The 19,424-nt window shown below is 38.2% G+C and overlaps 2 protein-coding genes across 5 annotated transcripts in view; both read right to left on the bottom strand.

Annotated features, from left to right (window-relative positions):
- Positions 1-14,428, bottom strand: part of IQUB (IQ motif and ubiquitin domain containing) — a 28,884-nt gene extending 14,456 nt beyond the window's left edge. For 2 of the 4 annotated variants that reach the window (XM_056340579.1, XM_056340575.1), the window contains exons 1-6: positions 10,232-11,214; positions 8,884-9,045; positions 8,603-8,778; positions 8,207-8,362; positions 6,060-6,270; positions 1,930-2,105 (exon numbers count right to left, since the gene is read on the bottom strand). In XM_056340579.1, the coding sequence (XP_056196554.1) occupies positions 1,930-2,105; positions 6,060-6,270; positions 8,207-8,362; positions 8,603-8,778; positions 8,884-9,045; positions 10,232-10,652 (1,302 nt within the window). In that variant the 5' untranslated portion in view covers positions 10,653-11,214. Of the gene's footprint in view, positions 1-1,929; positions 2,106-6,059; positions 6,271-8,206; positions 8,363-8,602; positions 8,779-8,883; positions 9,046-10,231; positions 11,215-11,807 lie in introns of those variants that run through there. The other 2 variants (XM_056340576.1, XM_056340577.1) reach the window with 2 other exon arrangements.
- Positions 14,429-15,363: 935 nt separating this feature from the next.
- Positions 15,364-19,332, bottom strand: NDUFA5 (NADH:ubiquinone oxidoreductase subunit A5). The gene is made up of 5 exons (XM_056340582.1): positions 19,177-19,332; positions 18,615-18,659; positions 16,933-17,049; positions 16,152-16,217; positions 15,364-15,595 (listed from the first exon to the last, which is right to left on the bottom strand). Exons 1-5 carry the CDS (start codon positions 19,195-19,197, stop codon positions 15,494-15,496), a joined length of 351 nt encoding a protein of 116 aa, XP_056196557.1. The 5' UTR covers positions 19,198-19,332; the 3' UTR covers positions 15,364-15,493.
- Positions 19,333-19,424: the final 92 nt, after the last annotated feature.

Here is a 19,424-nt window from a genome sequence, read left to right as displayed (position 1 = left end):
AGATTTAAAATCTGAATAAATAAATTAGTAGTAAATGCTTCAGAAACACATCCACTGTTTGAAAAGAGAAAATATCTCGTCTCTTGTGTCTCCTGAATCTCCAAACATCAATTGTCACTAAGAATTCTGGTACTGAAGAACATTTTGCTTCTGATTCCTAGATGTAAGAAAACTGTACAACTTGTGACAATATATACAGGAAATAATCGATATAGGGTAGCACATTGGAAAGCAGTCCTTAAAGGGAAAAGAGAGACTCAGTTAAAAGAGAAATATATTTGCTTTGACTGCTCCAGGCTTCTTTTTCTGAGAAGATAACAGAAAAGATTGTAAATAGTAGAAGCAAATGTTTAACATAGAAATGATTCAAGGTTTTGATACCATTCCTATTTATATTTAGTTTTGGCCTTTTTTGCACTCTTGAAAGCAGCAACAGAGACCACAATCATATCACAGCAATAAACTTGGTAACAATTCCACCAACATTTCAGATAAGTAATTTGTTCATAATCCAGAAAGGTGATAGATTTTATGAAATCACTTTTTATGGTCCAGTTCCTGTACCTCAATAATAAAAAAGAATGAAAAAAAGTTTCTTTTGGACAGAACTGCCATTTTTACTTTTGAGCATGAAATAGTCAAAATAAAATAAAAAAACCCCAAACAATTAGATAGGAAAAAAAGCCTTATTTCTGTTGCAGTATTTATTTTCATAATTTTGTCACATACTACAAAAACCAGCCAGAAAATAAACTACTTTTTTTTTTTTTTTTTTTTTTCTGAATGGATGGACTGATGTCTACCTAAAAAGGCTTTTTTAAAAATTTTACATTAAGGTGACATTTAATCTAATGTCATTCTAAATGACCTTTGTATATGAATGAATTCTCATCTTTGTTTTATAGACGAAAGCCCGAAGAACACTTGCATTAAATTTCATCCCCAAGACTATACAAGAATAAAATCTCAAGTGAAAAGTCTAATGCAACTGAAACTAGTGAATCAACAACTGAGTTCAATACAAGATTTAGTCAAATCTCTTCTGGGTTTCTATCCTGAACGTGAAAGCAAAATAAATGCTTTCTTTAAAGACAGACACATGATGACGAGAGGCCTGTGCTCGATGGGGAAATAAGTGACAAATCTAGTTCCTGAAGGATAACATTTCTGAGGAACTAAGGAAGGTGGAAAAAAATGAAACAATTAATCCATTCTGCAGGGTTAAAGTTTAATTTTACAAATACATGCTTAAATGTTTGCATTTAAGTTTAAATACAACAGTAAACTTTTCACTATAGAAAAACAATGAACAGACCATACCAGAGGGAAGATCACTTAGTCATTAGTTTTGATTAATGAAACTATTTTTGAAAGAGAAGCTAATAGGCAGATTTTTAAAGTTTCAAAAACAGATGCGAAAAGAGCATCATTTCACGCATGACTGCCTACACCACTGTAATGCACACAATATAAAATATAGAATGGTATGCAATATCATGATGCTTTATAACCTCAAATTAACCATTCTGAATTGTTAGAATCTGAGCCTTTAATGCTGTTCACAGTGCCATCAGAATCTTCTTTACAAAGAATCATTACATAATACAAAATTTATTCACTCAGTGCTATTATTTTATATTATATATACACACGTGAGTTTCACCATAGACACAGGTAGTTAACAGTCTTAATGATGCACTGTTAGTCCTTAAATCGGTCACAGAGCTAAGATATTTTTAGCTTGGAAAAAGAAATTTACCGAGGTGTTTTAACATGAACAACTAGATAATTTGGATATTTGTAACATTAGCATTCACATGATTAACTGTTAAAACTACAAAGGTTACTTTTGGCAGGTAGTTGGCAAATGTCTTTTCTGTTCCTGTACTTTGTTATTCTATATGTTCAGCCTAAAATTATATCACTGACCTTATCCAGGAACTGTAGTATTGCTTTTTGTTGATTCTCCTTATCTGCATTTAGTTTGTGTCTCCCAACGGAAGCAATCATCTGTGCCTCTTGTTCCAGAAGTCCACAAAGAGCTGCTTTTCTTTCAGCTCCAGTAAGAGTTCTGTTAATCCGTTCGGTCTCCTCCTGCCTCCATACTACAGACACAAATATTTGGGGTAATTTTTACAAGATATTTTCCAGTGAAACTTCTGCTTTCATATTTAAAAAATAATCTAATTAATTTTCAATATTCATTAAAAGCCAGTTTCTGTGTTAGGGAATTTATTGTTACGCATATTTTCAATACACACAAGATAGCCCAGAATTTAATGTAAATTACACAGATGTTCTGTGAGAGTATGTGTGTGTACATCAATTCCAACCTGCCAATTTGCACTCCAAACTCAAAGATGGGTTAGGATAAAAAGGATCTCTATGTGAGAAAAAAAATTTTGCTCCTGTGGAAATGTGTGATGATATTTCTTCATGATTTTGCATCAGAACTAACCATTTGAGACTCAAACAGCTCCAAAAGGTATGAGCAATACGAACTTTTTAAGTAATTGCTCATCAAAGTCACAAGAAAAGACACCATGGAGATTTTCTCAACAGATTAAGAACAGCATCTTACTGTGGTACCACTGGTACTCAGTACTGAGATTACTGCTTCACCCTGCATAAGTGAGTAAAATCTAAAGAAACTTGAAACCCTCCAAAACTGCGATAAAACTTGACTGAGTCACATTTAGCACTCTGGGTTTTACACTGAGTATTTCCGTGGTTATCACCTTTTGCTATCTAAGGTAGATGGATGCACATTAATAATTAGACAGTCATTGTTCTACTCTCCCCTTTCCTCCTCCTCAACAGAACCCTTCAAGTGGAAGGAAGCGGCACGTGAACCACAGGGTGGTAATGGCTGCAGCATGTGAATCAGTACACGCTGTATAAGAATCTGACTCTTACAGTCAAACCACAGTACTTGTTGCACTTATAAATTCGACTACCTAATGACAGAAACATGCAGATGTATCCACATGTGTCTATCATAGTTTAGTTTGTAGTACCAATTTCTTGACTGTAACTGCTGACACACAGACTACATGCCTTTACAGAAACCTGTTAGTAAAATCAAATTGTGTTTACTGAATAATGTTTTCCTTTGCATACACTGTAACAATTCTTGGCTTCTCTGAAGAGTGTATTCCATTTCAAATACCTTAGGAGTTTTGCAAGGAGTTTTATAAGACCCACAATTTCAAAATTCCTGAATAACATCTCAAAATGTTGTTATTGTTCCAGAAGTTATACAAAAGCTAAACCCAGTGTTAAAGAAAACAATCCAATATGTAATGCACACTTACTGGAAAAGCCTATAACATCCTGTATCAGGCAAGATTAGAGGCAGGAGGAAGGATTATTTTCTGCCTGTGTCTTCCTTATCTACGATACCTTATGTTTTCCATTTTAATATATTTCAATTAATTTCCTTAAGGCTCTCCAAGATTTGGTATTAATATGACAGCTGACAAGTTCTGAGTTCCCACAGATACATTTCTAAATAAAGCCATTTCAGCAAACAAGAGCCCTGTATAGAATTTATTTACATGAAGCTTTATGTGCCTGAAGGGGGCAGCAACTTCCAAGGTAGAGCTAATAAATACAGTAAGTAATTTTGTTCTTACAGAAATGAAGCAGCTGTCAGTTATCGTCAATACTCACCTCCTGATTCACCATATACAGGCAACCAAGTTAAAAATTCCTCTTGGATTATCTGTTCTACAGGCAGACATTTGACTCATCATCAAATTTTTATTTGTTTTTATAAAACACAGTAGCTCATACTTTTCAAATAAATAATGAATGGCTCCATATGCTGACACACTGGATATATAGATACATTTAATTTGCACCATATTGTCAAAGGGTAAATTTTTGTACCAACAGGAATTGCTTGTACTGGCTAACCCTGTAATAGTATCCCCCTGTTGTGATCACCAGCAATAACCTTCACAGATCTCTGGAGGACAATAGTCTCATTCTATTACTGTCACAATGATTTAGCTTGTGTAGACTGTTGACACTATAAGAATGTAAAAGTAGTTTCAGAAGCAGGTAGAAAAAAAAACTTCCTAGAACCACTAAGCTCTATTAAAATAAAGAGCATGACTGCAAGTCTCCATGTAGAGAAGCAACTAGTCAACACTGGTAAACAAAAACAAAAGATTGATACCAGACCATTATCTTTAACAAAATGTTAAAAAGATATTTCAAACACTGGAGTTCGTTCTGTTCCATTTATGAAGTGGCACATGCTTTCTCTGGTTGCCTAAATATTAAATTCTTGAAAATGCATAGCTGAAAGTTTTATTATTTGTGAATTCAATTACATTGTTAGGAAAAAGCGACACTGATATAATCATAGGTTTTAAATCTAAAAATACTGGGAATATCCGCAATCATTCACAACTTTAACTCAGCTTTGTTGTTTCTATTGCAAATAAGACTCTTCACACTTAAAAAAAAGCGGATCATACATTTGATAGCATATTAGCTAGGAAGTGGTTTTCTAAAGAACACATTGCAGGAAGTCAGATACCAAATAGTAGCACTTGTAATAAGTGGAGAGGAAAAAAATTATTATTTAGGTACCTTGGCGTTCGATTACCTAGAAACACCTTTAAAATGGCTTGATTCTTGTGAAATGAAAAGCTAACCACCTATGAAGAAGAAGGGGGTGCGGGGGAAACAATCCCTAACAAACCACAAATCTCACGAAGATACCATTCCCAAAATTCTAAAGTTTAAGACCAGTAATAATTTTTACATTTGTTACAAACAGTGATATTTCTAAGTCATTTATACATTCAGACACAGTGATTTGTTCAATGTCACACAAAGTACGACAGTATTAGAAGATTAGCGTGTAACTTGGGAATTTTTGAATCATGATCCTAAACTCTATGAATAATACATGCCACCAAATTTATGCTCAGTTTACCATGGAAGAAAGAGCTGAGATGGTTAAAGGGCAGTCAGGTGGCTTTGCAATAACGCAGGTAACGCATTTAGGTCAGTTCTGCTCTAGAGAAAACAATGTCCAAACTGCTGAAGAGTTATACCATAAGCAAGCACTGTAGCCTAGATAACACGTGAGTTGTTATAAGTCACAATGCAAGCAGCTTGCTTAAAAGGACACATTTTATAAAGAACACTTGCAGTTTCATTATATGCTGGTACAAGTCCACTGTTTTCTATTGCTCTTACTTTTCCAAATGGACATACTCTAGGTTTTCATTCCACTTGCAACATTACCCTCCTGTAAGGTTTTATGTCAATTATCTGCAGTATTCACCTTACTTTTCCATGAAATTTTTGTGGTGCTTGCCTGTATTAGACATCATCCACTCCAACAGGAGTAAGTCTTTCAGGACGTCCTGTAGGACTCCTAACAGATTTTTTTTAAATTTTGGCAAGACAGTTTTGTGAAACATGGAATAAATTAGAAGAAAAAGCATCAGCAGAAGAAGACTAGGACAAAAGGAATAACCTCAGTCATATACTGTAGAATTCTGGGCAAAAATTTAATCCATTATAAAAAATGTCTATATCGAATGACAAATGATGGATCTTAATACTAATTTCTTCTTGACATTATTTTTAGTGTCTTAAATGTAGAGCAAAAAGGTTAAAGTAACTCTGATCCAAAAAAACAGTTCCCGTTCCTCTAGCTGACCTTAACATTAGAGATGAACAAAACCAGAGAATAATAGAACTGCCAAAAAGCACTGTTCTACAAGCTGATTATTTCCTAGAAAGGTGCACTGGTTTTGGCATAGTAGCTTCTATGGTGCTGTACTTTGGATGCTGATAACACAGGAATGGTTTAGTTATTGCTGAACAGTGCTTACACGGTGTCAAGGCCTTTTTTCTGCTTCTAGTAATATATGACAGTCAAATAATTCTTTAAAAATGAAAGAAATTCCACTGTAAATAAAACTAAAAAAATCAAGGAAATATCTATAGAAACACATTCAAAAACCTAACTTTTTTTAAACAAACGGTACCATTTGGCTGATTTGAGAGTATCCCTTTAAGAAAAAACTTACATTCTAAATCATGGTATAGTAGCTCAAAGTCTTCTTTTGTTTTAGGATTCAGTCTTCGCTCCTGCTCCCTTCTCAGCCTTTCTTCTTTCTTTTTTTTTTTCCGTATCTCTTCTTGTGCCTCCCATGCCAGTCTTAACCTCTTCTCTTCCCTCAGATTTTGTACTATATTTATAGCATGCCAACGACGGAAATATGTCTGTATTACTATTACCTATATGTGTAACAATAATAAGAATCATGAATTTAAAGCAAAACAGCATAGTATTTTGTTCTTAACTGGGTTTTTTTTGCTATCTACTTCACTATACTTTCTAAGATTTGTCTTGTACTCAAGATAATTTAAAAGTTACAAAAACAATCATCTACTATAAGTCTAAACACCAGTTATTTACTTACTTAGGTAACTGCAGGAGTTTAACCAGTGAGTATGGTGGAGGAACTAAGTTCAAGTAATGATGTTAAAGTATAAATTGCAATTACAAAATCCATTTTTTCTGTTTCAAATCTCCCCTTAAAAACATCTTTTGCCATGTATTGGTTTTATTCTTTTCAGCTTTGTAGGCAGAAGGCCTCATCTTACTATCAATTTACACAGTGTCTAGATTGGGAATTTAGACATATATCTGCAAAAATTATTTTAAATGTCTAGATACAAAGATAAACACATACACACAAAATCAACTGCATTTTACCTGTAAACAAATAATGAAAGTGAAGTTACCAATGCTGTTATGACAGAACTTTAAAAAGGCAATTAAAAAAATCCACCTTCCAAAGCTGTGGCTATTAAAGACTAGGGAAATGCTTACAGCATGCTAACGGAGGATAACGCATAAGCCTGAGCTTCTGCCAGCTGATTTAGCACTTGTACCACAAGCAGTTGGGCTAGGTCAATACTGATAAACATTGTTCAGCGTTGAAGGCTATCAAGCACAAACCCACACTAATACAGTTATATCATCTCTAGAGATATCTTAACCTAACATTTCGCTTCAATATGTCTTCAGCTAGTATCTTGATACAGAACTACACTGCATTGTGCAAATCCATCAATTTGTACCAACAGCAAGCCGATGTCTCTCTACTGTGAGTTATAGATTACCTACAGATACATTACAAATTTCAGTAAGTGGCACTAATGATCACAGTAAAACATAACGGTAGTCCTGAGGGAACAGTTAACTATTTGGGTTCCACTTCCACAAGATGCTTATTGCTGTCAGCTGATGCTAACTAATTAAGAAGTTCCTACAGAAAGCTTCTACCCAGAAGATTTCAAAGCTTCTTGCTAACCACATCAATACAATTGTTCTGCTTAGATGCTTGGGGAATCAACTGTTTCTCCACTTAGATTCAGGCTTTCTATTTTAAGCAATCATACTAGTAACTAGAGCATTTACAAAGCAGTGCCCTGCTTAACATGATGTTGGGCATACTTATGTTAGATGTGCAGTCACCAAATATGTAGTTTTCAAAAATCAGTTTGGAATGCCTAAATGGCATTCTTTGCACAATGAATATATAGAATCTGTCATTGGAATCAACTGGACAAAGCAACTCAGCACACCAGAAAACCCCATAGACCCACCACATGCATTTGAACAGCCAGGTTCTACCTCAATGCCAAAGAAGGTAACTTGAACACAATCTGAAACGGATCCATTTGCCAAAGGAAACCTACCAAGTCTGTCAAAACAAACAAACAAAAACAACCCCAGAAAACACAAAACCCAAAAGCCAAATGCAGATCTCATAAATCCTAACCCAATACTCCACCCATTGAAGGCCATACATTCAGCATATAGCTTAGGTCCTTCCAAAGAGATTGTGAAAATGCCATAAAGGACAAGACTGTTTTAATCCCTAATGCTCTATATGGAAGCTTAACTGTCACTGTAAGATAGAAAACAATAAATTCAGAATTCTTAATATTTAAGAAGTTGCAAGGTGGACTCAAATGTCACTAAAAACACAGAGCAAACACACACTTCCCCCATAACTAAAAGATCACAAAATGTGACGATTAAGCAGACGTTTTGCAGTTCACTTTTAAAGTCACTGTTCAAACAATTTGAATGCTCATTAAATATCCAGAAAACCTTTGTAATACTTCGCTTTACAGATAATTTCAAAAGATAAGAACTTACTGCTTCAAGTCTACGTTTATGGTATTCTTCTGCTGTAAGATACTTTCTAGGACTTATTAGTCTGTCAGTCACGTTTGACACATACAGGCCAACTTTAGTCATCTGTGTTGATGTTGTATTTTTTGTCTGTTGTGGTCTATTTTTTTCAAAAACCGTCTGGGGAAAAAATGCATTTCAGATTTTAACAAAATAAACAAGAGATTTTTTTCCTCTTTAAGTAAGTGGCAAAATTAGCTATTTGTAACAAAAATCACAAGACTCACAATATTCATCCACTAAATACTTTCTATTGCACACTTCTGATCTACTTCCTCATTCCTATTGGAAATAATTGTGTCAACATTCTGTTCTATTTGGCAAAACTAACATTCTGAAAAGACATTACAAAGCCATTACCTGTGTTTCCCTACAAAATAACTGAATTCCTTTGTCAGGTCGTTTTTTGGGTATTGTCTGTGATCCTGCATTGTGAAATTCCACTCCTGTTATCCTGTTCTTAAATCCACCCAGAAATGGTTTATGATAGGTAGGTCTTTCAATTTTTACAATTACATCTCGGAACGAATCAGTGTCTGTTAAAATGAAAGTTCCAAGATAGAAATATTTTTTCTGTTAGTAACAGATTGAGATTAGAGCACAATTCCATATGTAGATACACATGTAAAAACAGCATTTACCTGTTTGTACTCTGACAGTCAAGGCATCGGGCATGTGGTAATCCTGTTGAACTGCTTTCCCAGGAAAACATTCCTGATCAAGATATAACTGCTCAGACAGGATAGTTTCATCAAAGTTAGCCCTAGTCCTCCTAAGAGTTTCATTATCCTCAATCATGTTTCCTAAAAATAAAACCAAAAGGAATTCTCAATAAATTTCTCAAAACAAACTAATAAATAACTATTTCAAGTTTACCCTGAGATAATTTTATCGAAACACTGCAACACAGAATAATCATACATTTTTGAGCTGGAAAGACAGCCTACTTGAAAGCTGAAAGAGTATTATCATACTTCATATGAAGAGTTATCTAATGTTATACCGTCACCACATAAAGTCATTCATATTACAATTTTTTAAAAAATTACAGGAAGGAAATGTATTTATTTGCAAATACGTAAGTTTAAATCAAAGTTACCCATTTACACAGCAAACTTTATTGAAAAATCTTATCTAAACCTGCTCCAGTTTAGACCTGATCTAAGCATATGATGGCTGAATCACTGTTGTCTTTCACACAGTACTTGACATTGTGGTGTTTATTTAAAGACTATATTCTGAACCAGTTTATTTAACTCGAAGCTCCAGAAATTACTTCTTTTTGATTTAAAGGTAAGATGTCTGGCTTTGGCACAGTGCTCTTCCAAGGCTGCAATCGCCAGATTCTCAGACTGACAGCATCTGAATGCAGCCCAGCCAAGAGCAAAGCAGGCAGCAGGCCCATACTCCAAAGGGTCGCTCACTGCACTCACCTGCTCAACAGTGTGCTACCTTCCACTGTGAAGACCTAAGAAAACAGGGCACTGAACTGGGGAAAAAAGTAACACAGGACACCCAGAATGCAGAGGAACAAGTGCTGGAAATGATGGACTGTTTTGGGGACTTCAGGGAGAAAGGCATGGATAACGAAAAGGTCACAGGTAAGTTACAGGGAAATCTGGAGCAGGTAAAATAGTAAGGTGACTTCCATGATCTAGTCGAAACTGCAGTAGCCTAGGTACTCATTGAATTATGCACTGCTGTTTTGCAAATGTGCGTACAAAACACGTATACATACTTGCAGCACATGTTTCTGGATATGAAGATGACTATAAAATGCCAATTTAGTCTATAAATTGCTACCGCAATTTGAGATAAAGAATACATTCCTCGCCTTTTCAAGCATGTTTTATATGAGACCTTAAAAAGTCACTTCAAGGCCAGAAACCAGCAAACATGACCAGAACGAGGGTGCGGAGGGTGTAAGGAAAAAAAAAAAAAATCATCTCTTTAAAGCCCTAATGCTCAACATTTTAATAACTTCTTTACCTGTTACTGCCCCACTTGCCGTATTTGCTGATAGTACTGAGTTCTGGGATGTTTGTTCTTCCCCTTCTGAATGTCTTACTTCAGGTATAGTAGAGTAATTCTCACAGGTGACCGAAGATGTGCTCTCAGATGATGTGCTGAACGGGGCACCTGCCTCAAATACATCTTGCTTGCTATTTCCGATCACTTCTTGATTGCCTAGTCCTTCTCCAGGTTGTTCCCAGTGTGCTAAACTTGACTGCTCCTGTTCCTCCAAAACTGACTGCTCCGGAGGGGACTTCTGCTCGCAGCCCCCCTCCGACCATACAGCACCTGGGGCCCCACTCCTGGCTGCTCCTCGTTGTGAGGATGCAGACAGTTCCTCTGTTCCCGACTTTTCCCTTATAACAACGTCAAAGCACCTATCCGACGTATCTTCCATTTTCTGAAGTATCAGTCGCAGGTTTTTAACCTTTCTGCAAGAACAATTGCAGTATCTACTTAAAATTGTGTACTAGCACGTTTCTGCTACCAAACACACGGGTGACAATACCCTGAAAACCTTTCCCTGTATCTACTCCCAAACAGCCTACTTAGAGCAGCATGGGGTCTTTGCTTACACCAAACACAAAGCACTTAATGTCTTCTCAATGGTGTTTAGCCAACATGATACACTCTAGCATTGCTAGCAGGTAGTCAGCATAATTCTTTCTTTATGTATATATATATAGAGAGAGATTTATCTCCATTTATAACAAGGATTTACAGAGCAGTATCACCCAGAGACAGCACACCTTTAAGGTTTTCCGTGCTGCCGCTGCACTGACAAGGGCTGGAAGAATCCAAATCCCATGTCCGCGACAGAACCCAAGAGCAAAGGGGAGGCAGCCCTTGGCCCAGCGCACGGGTAGGGCTCCCCGCCGCGCCCCGCACCCCGGCCCAGCCCCCGATACTCTCCTCCCGCCGGGCCTGCGACGCGGGCGGCTCTCCCTGGCGGCCGCTTCCGGCGCGCCGCGGTAGCTATGGCAACCGGGACAGGGCGGGAGGGCCCCGAGCATGCGCACTGGGGAGGGGGGCGGGGCGGCAGGCGGTGCGCCCCTCGCAGCCCTGCGCTTGGTGCTGCTATACAGGCCCCGGGCCGAGGAAGGCCAAAAAAACCGGGGGAAAGCGAAGCGACGTGAAGGGACAAAGGCTGAGGCACCCCCGTGGGTTCCTTTTACCCCACTGCCGTTAACGGAGCACCTCAGAACGTAGCACCTGCAGCAACTTGCGCTTGCTGCCTCAGCGGGCCTCAGTAGGCCAGTAACCGTGCTACTGCGTCCCGCAGCACTGGCACGCCAGTCTGACAGTTGCCGTGTCCGCTGTTGCGATCCATAGCAAGCTGAAGATGAATTCTTACCAGCTTATAGTGCCATTCACGTAATAAAACACCATTTCTCCTTACAGTTTATACCGTAGATACTAGCAGAAATGGTGCCAATACCCAAAAATGTTTCCTGGGTGTTAACAAAAAATTGGTGTGTTTGGATGTTGGCAATGCTCGCTCACAGAACCCCTCACAGACCACTGCTCCCTGGAGCTGTGCAGCAGCACTTACCTGTGTGATGTGCTCAGCTTCCCAGTGGTGTTCTCGCCTGGAAGGTCTGTGGTTCTGGTGTGAGGACTGAGGCTGCTGGGTGGAAATTAAGACACATATACCAGAAATAAAACCACATGAAACTGAATTTCTTGGTGTTTGATGTGTGGTTTCCAAGACAACCCTTGCAAGTGTTTTCAGCATACTACAGGAAAACGAGACTACACACACCTCACACAACGATTTCAGCGGTGAAATACATGATTCTGTGTCACAGCTCTGGGAGTATCTTGAAAAATTGTTGTATTTCAGCAGGCACTGAAATTATATCCATTCTCAGTAATTCTATGTCATGATCACTGTCACCATGTTTCACAGACATTGTCAGACATCTGAACATTGGCCAGCTTCCCATCAAAAGGACAGACATTTCCCATTACTAATGGTAATGCACTTTTTTCTAAAACCTGGATTTAAATTCAACTCAGGGTAGAATAGGACCAGCAGTAACTACAGAAAGATACTATGTCATTTTGTGTCACTTTGTCATTACTAGTCAACTTGAATAAACGTTCAAACTAACTTTGTTTGCAAGATGATTTTTTTTTCTAATGAAATATCATACATGCTGTAAATAAAAAAAGCTGCTTTTACTCATCTCCCCCTGAACACAATCAGAAATTATGTCAAAGATTAACATGGTATCCTGTTCAGAACACAGCCACTCAGAATAGATTAAGCACCACAACAAGTCAGGAATAACAGAAACCTCAGTACTGCTGCTAGCTGACAATCCAAAAAGTTGGTTTTCTGGTTGTACAGGCTCTGTCTCTGTTAGGTCCCATACTTGCAGATGGGAGGATTTTCACTCACATAATGACTTCAATCAGAGGATCTCAAAGCATTTTGAAGATCTGAAGTTTGTTAACTCTAAGGCTTGCAGTGATTTACCTTACCATATTACAGCAGATGACAAAATCTTTCCAATCATCATGTATTTCCAACAGAGTTAATGGAGAAAAATCAAGCAAAATCATTACAGCCAGTCTCCAAATTATGCCTTGCTAGCATATTCATCTTAAAATAAATTATTTGCAACATAGTACTCCTAATATAGATCCGATCTTGCCTGTAAAAATATGCGTACGATTTTGTTGCTACAGTGTGGATTTAAGTATCAGATATACAGTTACAGAGTTAATAGCAAGGTAAAAAATACTGTTTCTCTTCTTAGCAAAGATCTATTTTTAAATTAGCCAGGAACAAGGATGAGGTGAACTATACTATACTGTACAAAAAAAGACATAACACTGTTACATCTCAAAATTACAATCCATTTTCTTTCCTCCATTTGTTCTTAATAACTGCTATTTAAAGTTGATGGATGCTACAACAGAATATTCATTTAGTAATCTTATGTAGCACAGATGATTAATTTATGCTAAGATAACGAAACCAACTTTAACCAATGGTAAAATAATAAAAATAATCCGTAAACACATTGAGAAATTGATAAAAAAACTCAGAAAGCTGAAAAATCCTTATCAATGCTTCCTAGAGTTGGCATCAGTAGAATCTTTTTAAGACTCAGGTTAATTGATTCCTAAACTAAATCATTTGTGAATGCTAATCTGGTGTTTTGGATAGGAAGATTTAGAAAATGATCCTATTTTGAGTCACATGAAAGAAACATTTAATAGACCAGAAAAATCACTGAGAGGAAATATAGCTCTGGGAGAAAAAAATCCCCTCAAGGTAGTAAACAACTTATGCTAGGGTCTGTACTGAGGATGTATTTGTGCATTTGTGAAAGGGTTAAGATGCAAATATGCTTTTGATCAGAGAACCTCAGGTTTAAAAGATCAGATACCAAATTTCAGCAGCAATGGGCCAAGACTTCCTCCCCCCTGCAACACAACTCGTGACCTTACAGAAAGCTATTGTAAGTCACATGACAAATACAGCTTTAGAAGAGGAGAAAATAACTGAGCAAGAAGAATTCAGCTCATGTCTCAGTTGTGAAAGAGCAGAAAGAATTCCAATAGTCATCACCATATTCTGGCAACTCCCCCCCCCCCAGTATTGCAAGTATTGCATGCTAGTATCATTCGTACTAGACTTCAGGGGGGTTTGTTTGTTTTTTCTTTTGCGTTCTCTCACATCAGCTCAATACTTATTACCTAAAACCATTCATCTTCATTTCTCATCTGACATTGTTTGCTCTCATTCAAATCTGTAATCCTTTTAATTCTTCTGATGTGCAAACTGCGTTAACGTTAGCAAAGTTCTCTTCTGGTATGCCATCTAGCGGTTTTATCTCAGAAGAGACCAGCTTCTACCTTTTGTAAGACTGCAAAAGCCTTCAAAACCAACCAGTGAAGCAAAGTATGTTTCACTGTTTCAATCTGCAAAATCCAAACATTTCTGTAATCACAGTAATAATCATTGAAAAAAAATATCTAAAGAACACAGTGATAATAGTTGCTAGAGTCAATACCCTAGGTATACTCACTTTCTCTTCTACTGTCCTACTCCCCTAATACTGTGATTGTGTGAAATAATACATAAAGATGTAATTAATCATTAATAGGAATGATCTAACAGGTAAACTTATAGGCCTAACAAGTATGAAAAACAAGCTATGACAACGTTTTGTTATGTAATGTAGTGCAGAGGCACCATCATAAATGTTTAACTGCAGACTTTTGTCATACAGCTGTATCCTTATTGTTATTAATGGTACTGAAAAAAGTATGTAAAAGCAGACTCACACAGTATTCTTAGATCTAGTTTTGGATTATTTTAATTGGTGCTTATAACATTAATCTGTACAGAAGTTTTTAGAAGAGCCAGGCACCATTTCCATTTAAATGTTTAAAAGAACCTAGCCAGATGTGTCAAGAAAGAATCACTATTCTTTTCATATAAGAAGTAATATTGAAGGTCTGAATCAATAATACACAAACAAATCTATAAAGTATACATGGTTATATACAAAGGCTTTGTAAGACCCCAATACTAAAGTTTGTGCCATGTGTATGGTGTGCAATATGGTAACCTACCTGCTAACCAACAAACCTGTTCCTGCCACCACCGTAAGGTGTAGGCTTCCTTCTCCCCCTCCCTGATCTTGGGTCTTCCCAGTTCTTCCCCCGAGGCAGAATTAGTGTTTATATGGGCAGCAAAGTCAGCCAGCTCAGGACAGTGATTCAGCTGAAATCTAGAAAACCCGTTATTTTTGGGAAGCCTTGTTATCATTACATCAGATCCCTGATCTCAGCATCTGCATTGTCATAGGCACTGGCAGTGGCTGGCAAAAACACACAGCCAAGGTGGGAGAGAAGGGCAGGATCATGCTCCTCTACAGCTTTGACTTTGGTTTCAAATGGCCTATAATATCTGCATTTATTAACATACAAATACAGATCATAAAAATAACTCAGAATGAGGCATAAATACCCTGTTCATAATAAACTAAAAAAGGAAATAAACCCTATAGGTTGCACAAGAGCTGACAAGAATTTTCTTAAAACCCTTTTTGCAAGAAATAGGAAGCAGTATTTAGATTATTAAAATATAAGTGGACATTAGGACAACACATGTTTTTATTAAGTTAGTCTCTTTAAATTAAAGACAACTGTCAGTAACAACAGATTAATCATTAACTTTTTTTTTTTACTTGCAAGAGATTACACAGTTTTGAAAATTTATATTGGCCATCTCCACTGGTCAGAAGGAGGTTCTTCAACTAGAGGCTCCCATGGTTTCCACTGTATCATTTTTCTTGCCAGGGAAAGTTCATTTTCAGCCTGTTAATAAACACCATACACAAATTCTTAAAAACCTATGCAGCTGCTAAAGTATTAAATTACCTCTATTTCAGTTCATTATCACATCTCACAGTCACAGGCTACCACAATTTTCATCTATAAAACCAAAAGGAACTCTGTGGTTTGGGTTTTGTTTTTGAAAAACATATTGAACGGCCCCCAAAAACCCAAACAGTCAGTCCATTCACCTAGTCATTCCCAAAGACAATTTCAAGGTATTTTCTAGTCTTATTTGAATTATCCCCCAGTGATATTCAATCACCTTTTGTCCTTTCCACTGATTTACACTCTGTAAGAAGCAATGTAGGTATACATATATGTAAGGATAACACAGCAAACATGTTAATTGTAGTCAGTTTTATCACGGCCATCCCAAACACTACATGACAATTAATTTTCAGATTTTTATTTGCTGTTTGATTGCTTGTTTTGCAGTTAATGAAGATACGGAAAACTGCCAAATTTCTGAACAGCCAAAGAAACACTGAAAACCACTGCTCCTTTTTGTACCCAACCTTAAATTTCCCCACTTTACCTGTAAAATGACTTCTTCTATGTGACCACTATTCAGTTTGTCCTGTAGTTTCTGCACATCTGTTTCCTGTGTATTCAAATCCATATAAATAAACGTTTAGTTTTACTGAGAAGTAGAAAGCCCAGATAAAGCATGAAAACAATCATTTAACCAGATCACACTATCTTCCATCAAATTAGCCGGCTTCTATCATTTTACATTATCAAAGAAATCTGGCACCTTTTTCTTACTGGAAAACAAACATCGAACTCCCAATAAATACTAAGAACGAGTACTATTTAACGACTCATTAATTTAACGACTATTTAATGATCCAAAGAAGCATTAGCAGCTAAAGGCTTTAGTATTAAAATTTTCTTTCAATATGCATGTTAGCTCTCTGTAAAATGATATGCAACCTTCCAATTATCACCATAGATACAAAATACCAGCATTGCAGAGTTTAATGTACCAAAATTTTGTCTTTTAAAATGTCGAAGGCTTGTCTAAGATATTACACTGGTAAGAGCACATGCATTTTTTGGGCAAGCATGTAAAAATTACCACTATTCTAAAAACATTCTAAAAACTTTATTTTCAAATTTTCACAGAAAATGTCAGTAAGAAATTAATAATTCTTTTTAATATACCATCAAAATATTCCAGTCAAGAACAAAAATAATCCTCAAAACTTCAATTAGTTCAGAACTGACCACTGAAAGTTACATATACTCCTAAAAAACAGCCGGTCACCTTGAAAATCTCTTCATGTGTAATGTTTATGAAACAGCAATGTACTTACTGTTTGCACCAAATTAAATTGCTGGTTTATAATCTGCTCAGTGTATTTCCTGTATGCTGCATCTTTGGGAATGTTTTGCAGGACACCAAGGATTTTTGTGTACAGTATTCGCAGGCGCTGAAGTGATCACAAGACATGTTTAGAATACACAAGTAGAATTGCTTAATTTCTTAACCTGTTTAACTTACTAGGTACCTATCTATACACAAAATATGGAGGGTTATAGTATTTAACACAGAAACGTAGGATTAACAAAATAACTAAGTCTGAACCACAGAACTCTGTCTTGGTTAAGACTGGGATTTAGGACTAGTAAGTTTCCACTGGTAGATGCCTCAAAGAAAAACAAATGTTGCTATCTGAAGTACATTTAATACAAAATGGATACAATAAAAGCTGTGTCTCTAACACTAACCATACTTTCTAAAAATGAGGCAAATTCTTGTCTAAACCATCATTTTCTGAAAAAAATTGCCTGGGAAAGATAAAAAAAATCACATAAGCTACCAAAGTTTAACAAGATTTTTTATTATTTTTTTTTGCACTTCTCCTCATGCTGGTCCAAAGTTCTGAGTGACAACGAGATTTAAACTGAACTCAACCCTACAACTTTCATTGTTGCATTTAAATGCTGTGATAAAGGCCACATTGTGGTGAAGAAATTGCAGGTTTGGGGCCATATGTTGACTAGGTAACTTTATCCAACTGAAGAGGAATGGATGTCCTATAGGAATAATAGGAAATAGAACAATACTGCAGTCAAAGAAATGCAAAGAGTAGCAGGAAATGAAGAGGACTGGCACAGAATCTATACTTCAACTAAAACACTGTTGATTTCTTTACTCTTGGCTTTAAATCACTGAAAACATTAGTAAGTTCACCTAGAATGCATCTGACAACAGATGAGTTAGACTGAGCTAGAATCATTTGTACAGAACAATAATGATTTTTTCAAAGGTTCTTTTTGACAGTATCCCTAACTACTAGAGGCAAAAGCATATCTGAAATAGAATTGTTGCATAGTGGGAAATTTCAAAGCAGAGAAATTAAAGAATTACTGAAAGCTTATTCCTTACACTGCCTAACGGGGTAAAAAGCAAGTACTAAATTGCTACAAGAGCCACCTAATGTGGTTCCCAAGAACCACGGAAGTATTCCAGTCTCAGTAGTGCTTGCCATCACAGGGCCTTGATGTGACTTTGCACCACATGGTTAGTTAGCCTCTACTATGTAAGGCTACCCCATGCCCTTAATACAGGTGTAAGTTATTTCAGTACTTGTTGGAAAAATAACAGAGGCAGCAGAAATGTGTATGCCTGTAAAGTTGGAATCACATTTCTGAAGAACTGAATTTAAAGAGTTCTTTGGTTTCACACTGGAGACAAAAGAATCAAATATTGTTTCATAACAGTACTCACAAAGATTTTTGAAATCAGCACATGCAATAAAAAATACACGTGTAAAATAACTCCTAATGATACGAATTACACCTTTATTTTCAAGGTTTGAAACTAATAAAATTTTGAAGGTATAAAACTAATAATAAAAGAATTCGTTTTCCTCCTTTATCACTTTGGAGCATTTTTACACTTATCACTAAGTTGGCAACGCAAACACATGAACAAAAAGCTTTGATCTCAGTGACAGTTTCCATTAAGTACAGTCCAAGACGTGTGACGTACCTCATGAGGGTTTTCAACCACAGCCAATCCTACAAGCCCACTGGTCTGCATGAAGAGCATAAACACGTTTAACATACTCGGGCATCTATTCCTATGCTATCCCATTATCTTGTTTGGGCTCCAGATACACAAGACAGGGGCCATTCTGTGACACGAGCCTCTGCCTCCCACCCCACTCGCGCCATCCCCCACACTCCAGCGCTCTGACCAGCGCACGCCGAGGGCGGCAGAGCGCGCAGCGGGCGCAGCCGGCAGCACAGGGCAGCCGCCGGAAAGCCTTCCCGGCGGGGGGCACCGCGGCCTACCGCCTCCTGCCCCCCGCACGGCGGGGCCGCCCCCTCCGCCAAGGGCCGCCGCTGCCCTGAGAGGCGCCGGGCCCGCCGCTCCCCGTGGGCCGCGGGGGGGACGGGGCCTCGCGCTCCTTTCACGGCCCCGCTCGCTCCCCCCGCGCCGCTCGGGCACCCTCTGCCCAGGAACCCGCCGGGGCGGGGAGAGGCGAGCCCTCCGCTCGGGACGGAGACGCGGCAGGCTGCCCGGCCCGGGGACGCCCTCGGCGCCTCACCTTCCTCAGTACCCCCGCCATGGCTCCGCCACCGGGCACAGGCACCCGCCGGGCGCTGCGGGCACCGACCAGAGGACACGGCCGAGGGCGCCGGACCGCGCGTGCGCCGCAGCCGCACGGGCCTCGATCCCGGCGGGCAGAGCGCGAGGCGGGCCGCCTCCGGCTGGCGCGCATGCGCTAGGGCTGCGGCGTGGGCGGCGCATGCGCCCCCTGGAGGCGGGGGAGGGCTGCGGGGGCGGGGCCAGCGA

Source organism: Falco biarmicus, chromosome 5 (genome assembly GCF_023638135.1).
Source record: "Falco biarmicus isolate bFalBia1 chromosome 5, bFalBia1.pri, whole genome shotgun sequence".
Lineage (NCBI taxonomy): Eukaryota > Metazoa > Chordata > Aves > Falconiformes > Falconidae > Falco > Falco biarmicus.
The sequence above is the reverse complement of the archived record's forward strand: the minus strand, read 5'-3'. Positions and strand labels throughout refer to the sequence as shown.

What these genes read in the sequence shown, in the direction of transcription:
- NDUFA5 (XM_056340582.1), bottom strand. Translation starts at nt 19,197, where the DNA reads ATGGCGGGGGTACTGAGGAAG. An exon ending in TGGCGGGGGTACTGAGGAAG is followed by an intron (nt 18,660 to 19,176) that starts GTGAGGCGCCGA and finishes CTCTTCATGCAG; the next exon opens with ACCAGTGGGCTTGTAGGATT. An exon ending in AATTTAATTTGGTGCAAACA is followed by an intron (nt 16,218 to 16,932) that starts GTAAGTACATTG and finishes TTGAATACACAG; the next exon opens with GAAACAGATGTGCAGAAACT.